This window comes from Teleopsis dalmanni, chromosome X (assembly GCF_002237135.1).
Source record: "Teleopsis dalmanni isolate 2A chromosome X, ASM223713v2, whole genome shotgun sequence".
Taxonomy (NCBI): domain Eukaryota; kingdom Metazoa; phylum Arthropoda; class Insecta; order Diptera; family Diopsidae; genus Teleopsis; species Teleopsis dalmanni.
This window is the reverse complement of record NC_051848.1, coordinates 92,935,981-92,943,480: the sequence shown is the minus strand read 5'-3', so window position 1 is coordinate 92,943,480 and position 7,500 is coordinate 92,935,981. Positions and strand designations below refer to the sequence as shown.

Below are 7,500 nucleotides of genomic sequence, written 5' to 3'. Positions count from 1 at the left end.
ATAAGGATCCGTATCTTGCGAATGGAGTGCTTTAGGTTTATAGTGATAAAACGTAGTAAGTAACAATAATATGTTGATAGGCTTGTTGCTAAAAACGGGATACATGCATTGCGCCATAATGTGAGAGATATTAATATTTATAAAAAATTTTTATTGTGAAGAAACTACATTTTTCAGAAGTTCCCCATGATTTACAAATTCAGTCACACTAAAAATTGCAGCTGTTAATGTGCCAACTTCTGGTTCAAATATATGTGTATGCACAGAGTAGAGGAGCTATACGTCGTACTACGCATATGTCGTAATATTTTTGACGAAATGGTCGAGCCCATTAGCACGTACACGTATTAACTTCGTCTTTTACGTAGCACGGCGCTTCCATAATTTTACAAATTAAAGCAAAAACTTCACCTTATTTTCTGAGCAATACAGTACAGAAAAGCAGTGGAATTCCACTATATCGTTTTACGGGGGGATAGTTATATACAAACATGAAGAGTACTTGCTCAATATGAAAGCCACTCCAGCGTACGTAATATGTTTGACAAATTTGCAGTCGAACGGTTTGTTTACAGTTGCTTTGGTTCTTTCAGCTTGTGCCCAAGGAAGCGTCACAAGCACAAGAAGCACAGCTTCCGTTCAGTATTTAGCTGAATCGAGACAATCCATTGTACATTTTTGTGATATTTCATAGTTTACAGTTGCGCATGGCACAGGTGCGAAATACCTAAATCGCTGAGGATTCATTTTTTGGCGAACGCGATTTCTGTGAAACGTGCTTCTTTTCGGTTGGTTGTCTACTCCATGTATTCTAGTATACGCGTATGTGTGAAAAATTAAAAATCCTCACAGAACTGCATGGAATGGGTCTAAACATTTACTAAAGGCTCGTTATTCATTTGCCTACACACCAACCATATAGTGGCAGTGTTGTTGGAATAGTTTCAGCAAGGAAGTGATGTAGCATCACATGTTACCATTTCTGGTTACCATTGAGTTATATGTAGTCACCTATTTACAGTTACTATCATAGCAAGATTCCGAAGAATTAGAAAATAAAAACTTTTCGTGTAATTTTGAAAAATTTATGTGTTCTAAATGTGATCCAATAGGACATATTAGAGGTAAACGATTTTCTTTCTGTATGATATACTATATACATCAAAAGCTAAAGAAAAGAAGCTGTGATTTGAACAACTTAATAAGTGTAAATTGTTATTAAAGAAAGCCAGTCAAATTTTTTTTGTGCTTAATAGTGTCGATTCATATATTCATTTGTTTGTTTTCTATGACCTGTGACCTAATTGCTAATTTGTACTGCTTTGATTCCATACTCCCTTGAATTCTTGTTTTGTTTTATTTTATACCTTGATAGAATTTCCCTTAATACTTTTGTTTCACTGCTTAATAACCTCGAAGACTTTCTTTACATTGATCAGTTACAAATCACTTAGTACATAGTCGATCGTAAACAACAGTAAGTTGGAGAAATTATCAGTGGATAAGTGGATGAAGCCCATTTTATTATTATTTTATTTTGTTATTATTTTAGAGTTTTTCTGTAAGATTCCTTAACCGAAGACCATATAACTCTCGGTATTCTTACTAATACCTATCTACTTAGTACATTTCTAAGTACTATGAATAAATACTGCGCTATTTCGAAGTTTGGATGTCATAAGCAAAAACAATAAGAACAAAAATAGAAATTGAAAAAAAATGCAGATGAAATTTAAAAGTTTTGAATTTTAAGTACAGAAGCTAAATATAAAGATAGAAATTATAAGTGATATGTAGTTTAAGATAAGCTGTTTAGAGAACAACAAAGGTATGCTAGATGAATTTAAGTATTAAATACAGTCTGATATCAAAGCCTCAACAAGTGCATCTTGCCAATTCGATAGTAAACGTCAGAATTTTCAGAAACACTATTTTGGTGATTTCGGAAAATATATACTGAATCTGCATCTGAATCATCTATGCGTATATACGCATGACGTATATTTACTTATATGCCATAAGTTGAACTCAAACGATTTCTTGCGAGAATGTTCTCACTCGCTTTTTGTCACTTGTTTCGAGTTTACCGGTTATGTGGCATGAAAAATCAGGACATGAGACCCGAAATTTTTTCCGTTCTGGTTTTCATTCCGGTTCAAGAGCAAAAAAATATATTGGTTCGGTTCCGGTTTTCGTTCGAGCAAGAATATCGGTTTTTTTCGGTTTTCGGTTCGGATCCAGTTCGATGCCCTGTGAAAAACTCACCATGCGAGAACGTTACGGTGTGATGAGAGCAACTGATGAAAATAAAATGTTAATTTCATACTTTAACTGAAAAACTATATTTATATTTGTTTTAAATTTGTTTTAATTGCGATTTTTGTATTTAATATAATTAAAATACTAAATATAGTACAATGTATGTACTGAGTATATATTAGAGTATATATGTATTATACTTATCCTTTTTTGATTGTTGATGCTTTTCAATACTGTAAGCATCTCTTGAAATGTCTGGTTCTGCTTTTCATTTTGCTCAGTAACGAAGCGCTTAAATCTTTCGAGCTGTGATAAGTAGGTCTCATTCCTTGTCTATTTGGATTCCGATAATAAGGACGCACATCAAGTTGATTCTACTTGCTGTGCGGGCCTTGAAGAAACAAAGTTGTTATCTACAATTTCTTCACTCTTAAAAAGTTTCACCTCAAAGAAATCTAATTGCTAATACTGTAGTAGAAGAAAACAGAAATTGAAGAAAACAGAAAGCATATATTTTATTTTCCGGAATGCCTGCTCCAGGGGTATCTTGATCCGGTATTATGTATTATAGTTACAGAAACATCTCCAGTGACGAATTTTCGTTCAAGGAAACGTAGTGAGAAAGTTAGAAAGTTGTCATGTGCTCCTTCCATCTCATAATTGTGTGTAGAATTGTTTCTAGATATCTGATGGCACTTAAGTACCATCACTATAAACAGATATGCAGGATGTTAGGATTTATAAAATTGGCATGCATTAAATTCGCCACTTATGTTGTCAATATCAGTTTGTAAATGGTTAGATATTATTACTTTATTTTTTCGGATAGATTAGTGGAGTACAGTAAAAAACGGAGAGCACCTATAACACTTTCTTGTGATACGCCAGCATTCATTTTCTACGATAAGTAACTCTTCACTTAAATCAGAAATAACGATCAGATATAAAAGAAAAAATTATAAGTACTTAGCAATCCTCTGAAGTTATACCACCACGCCTATACCAAGATTTATCAAACCCAACAAAACTTTCAAATATACAGCTAAACAAACTTTTATATTGAAAAATTACGGAAATTTCGTTTGCAAAATAAAAAAAAATTTATTACAAGCGAATAATTTTTAAATAAGGCATAAAGCAGCTTCTCAATAATATTAACGAAATAAAGTGAAATTATTAAATTTAATGCACCCTGAACCAAGCTAATCTAGACAAGACTGGTAGCTTTTTATATGCAAAAGAAATCTCTTTAGGAACTGATCAAATGACACAACGGACAGTCAATGAAGCTTTGGTTGACAACTCACTTCAAGCAACTCCCAAGGCTAGACCCTACAAAAATAATACAGTAGTTTAAATTAGTTTTGATTTAGTTTAACCTACTCCCTGTTCTCCGGTTGGGATATCTCCATAGGCCATTCTTTCTGACTTTCAAGAAACATGTTGTTAAGATACTCCACCTCAGGATGATTGGCGACATTTTCGCGAATTTTTCGCATGGATTGTATGAAAGCTTCCTGAGCCAAGTCTTCTGAGTCCGCCGAGCTATCAGTCAAATCAGTCCATTCCTCACCTTCGGGATGTATGTCTAGCTTTATTTTAAATTCTCCATTATTACAAACACTAACAGCACCAACTTTCTTCATTCTACGGTTGTGCAATTGTTTTTTTACATGCTTGAGGTTTGCAAATTTTTTGTTTATAGACTCCATGTTACTATCCTTTTGGCTTTTGAAGCCAAGTATTGCGGATACAAAAAATTTAGAATTTGAAATTAAGACTTCTACAATATTTAGCAAAATGCAACTTCTAATTTTGTGCTATCTTTTAGAAAAAACAATATAATAAACTTTTTTAAATAAAATTAAAACATTATTTAAAGAAATGCAATTGTCATTAAATCAAGGCAAACTTCATTAAAAAAAAATACTTTACCAACCATCAATTCAACAAATATAAATAAATATATCAACAAATATAAAGTAAATGTATTTTGAAAACATTTTTTTAAGTTATCAGTTAAATAATTGCATATCATATTATATACAATACGTATATACCATTTGATCAAAAAAGAACGAGAAGTTAAAAACAAACGCAAAATTTTAATTTTTAATAATTTTCTTTATTCAAAGTACTCTCCTGCCAACGCTTGATCCAATAATCCATAAAAGTTTTATAGGCCGCCGAAGATATTGCCTTTAGTTCACGCAGCGAATTCTCTTTTATGCCCTCTATGGTCTCAAAACACGTTCCTCGCAATGGCAATTTGAGTCGGGGGAAGAGGAAAAAGTCACACGGGACCATATCTGAAGAGCACGGCACTTGGTTGATGATATTGGGGGATTTTTTGGCCAAAAACTGCGACACAATCAACGCTGTGTGAGCCGGTGCGTTATCGTGGTGTAAAATCTATAAGTTTTCCTTTCATAAATCAGGCCTCTTTTTCGAATGGCCTTACGCAAACAACGCATAACGGCCAAATAATACTCTTAGAACTTAATATTAGGCATAACGACCTAAATAATACTCTAAGAACTTATTCGGTCTTTTTTTGAATTTAGGCTATAAGTTCTCAAATTTCCAATTTTTAGAATTCTCAATTTGTGCTATCAAAATAAATTCGACAGTTCAACAAAATGGCAATTGTTTTTCTATTTACAGTGTTGCCAGATGTAAATATTTAGCAAAATTCAATATGTAGTAATATGTGATAATCTAATTATTAGACTGCGGTTACATTGAATGGGAATTTTGTCTTGCGTGTTCGTGCCTATATTTTCTCATGCGAACACATCGCATGTTGCGAACACATTGGTTGCGAATTGACAGTTCTGTCTGCTTTGAAAACAAAACGGATAGTGAAAATGAAAAATATTTAGCGGAAAATTCGTTACCAAGTTATTTTTAATTTAAAATAACAAAAAATAAATTGAGTGCATGATTTTTATTTTTCAAGGAATAAAAATGAAGAGGTTGTCTATTCGTCAAATATAGAAATTAGCAAACCACAATTCATTTCCTAAATGTAGTATTTGTTTTCAAATTTATTTTCATTCATAAACTTAAAATTACGTTTAAATAACACATACCTTTCAATTTCACTATTTATATATTCCAATATTTTTATGAGAAACACAAGACGTCGCTCGAACAGTTCTCAGCAACTGTAAGCACTCACATATGAAAGCATACATTTGATTTGTTCGTACGAACACGCACGACAAAATTCGCATGCAATATAGCCGCAGCGTTACACTTTCTGATTTTATGGAAAAGCGTATAATTTGCAAGTACTATTAACAATTATTATACGAAAGTATAATAATAAATTAACATATTTACAGCCTTTATGAATTTTTTCTTACTGTTTATTTTTGTTGGCAAATTGAAAGTAAGCATATCCACATTTACTTTTGAATTTAGGCACAACCAAAAACTATTAAAAATACTGATATGTCGCTCTGCATAACATGCATTTTCATCATAGCCCTAAAGAGCTAAGTTTGAGTCCTCGAGACGCTCTACATAACATTGCCCTTATTTGCAATGTAAATTAAAAATTGAAAATAAGAGAAAGAGAAATTTCGATATAAATTTGGTCACGGTGATGAGGCTTCGTGTGCCTCGTCACGGTAATCAAAACAGTGTTGCTATGCGATAAATGACAGAATTTTCGCCTGTTAGGAATAAATATGTGTATATTTGAGTGTATATGAATATGATAAAAATAATTATCTTCTAACTTGAAGTACAAATGAAAATATATCAAAATAGTCGTAAAGATAAGAAATTGAGAATTATTGTATGGCTCTCTGTACTTCATGCCCTCTGGTCGAGGCCAAAATAAGCGTAAAATTATCATGCCCATTCATATAAATAGTCGTAATCCGCTTAATATGGCTCAGAGAGAAAAAATTCTATTATTCTGATATATAATTTTATTTACATTTTACTTAAAAAATACTTTAAAAGACCTAATATGTTATCTTGAATAAATACGAGTATCGCTGTCTGCATATTTCTTAATTTTCCTGAATAATTTTTGACGCTTTTGAACAGCAAATTTCAATTTGAGTAAATTTATTAAATTTTTTCAAATTTAATTGAGTAAATCAATTTTAATTTTGATTATATTTATTTATTACGAAGTTATTAATATTTTTAATTTCGTAATTAATGAAATGTTTAATACTAATTCACTGCCTATTCATTTGCCGTGTCGAGACATTTGTCTAGTCAAATCCGTCTCTTATGGCTTGTGAGTTCCTTTTTTTGGTATCTCCTGTGCTGCCTGCCACAGATGTTTTTGCATCTGAGTTGTTTTTACTTGCATTTAAAAATGTTAAAAATGTTTTATGTATCAAAAGTAATACTTGTTTTTGTTGTTGCCATTCATAAATTGGCTCCAAAATGCGGCTTAGTTTTGTGTTTTCATATAATTTCAGTTTTAGTTTTCATTGCATTGAGATTGCGAAATGTGCGAAATCATGTTGAAGTTGTTAATTTGAATTTGTGAAGTGTCTCTTAATTTGACAGAACACCATTCATCTTGGCAGCGCTAGTAGAGATTTTCCGCACCACAACCTGCCAGCGACAAACTTTGGCACAATTAATTGCAAGCATATTTACAACAATTTTTTACTTTTTTAAAATTTGCGACAAATACTTGGATAAAAAAATGCATTCAATTTTCATACAAAGCTCTATACAAAAGCTCCATGCTCAATCAAAAAGGTTTAACAAACTATTTGAAGCTGTGAACTTAACTTAACTTAAAGACTTAAGTTAAGCTTGTCATTAACATCAAACTGTTCAAAACAATTTTCACTATTTTAAATACTTTTTCTTATCCAAGCGAAAACAAATAAACTTGGACGTGAGTAAGTCCACTCTAGTCATTTTGACTAGAACCCTAAACAACAGGAAGCGCTCTATATTCTCAAAAGCCTGCCCACTTGCCGCAGAATTCGTCATGTAAATGATGTCGGACTGTAAACACAGTTCAGCATAGGATTGCGATGTTCATTTTGATGTTGTGTCATTCTGTTTAATGGAAGTGCTTGCAATTTGTATCTGCGGTTGAAATTTATTTATTATCCATTAAAGTAACAAATTTTTAATTAATTTTATATCATAAAACACATAAACTAAATATTGCTGTAGCCAGAAACCAATTGAATAAATTTCTTTTGATACTCATGCCAGCATTTGCTGCATGTATAATTTCATATATGTGTT

General features: G+C 32.0%; 1 protein-coding gene across 1 annotated transcript; it reads right to left on the bottom strand.

The window, feature by feature from the left end:
* Window positions 1-3,372: 3,372 nt before the first annotated feature.
* On the bottom strand, window positions 3,373-4,092 carry LOC119661834. Its single transcript, XM_038071337.1, has 2 exons — window positions 3,643-4,092; window positions 3,373-3,591 (listed from the first exon to the last, which is right to left on the bottom strand). Exons 1-2 carry the CDS (start codon window positions 3,969-3,971, stop codon window positions 3,585-3,587), a joined length of 336 nt encoding a protein of 111 aa, XP_037927265.1. The 5' UTR covers window positions 3,972-4,092; the 3' UTR covers window positions 3,373-3,584.
* Between the last annotated feature and the right edge of the window lie 3,408 nt (window positions 4,093-7,500).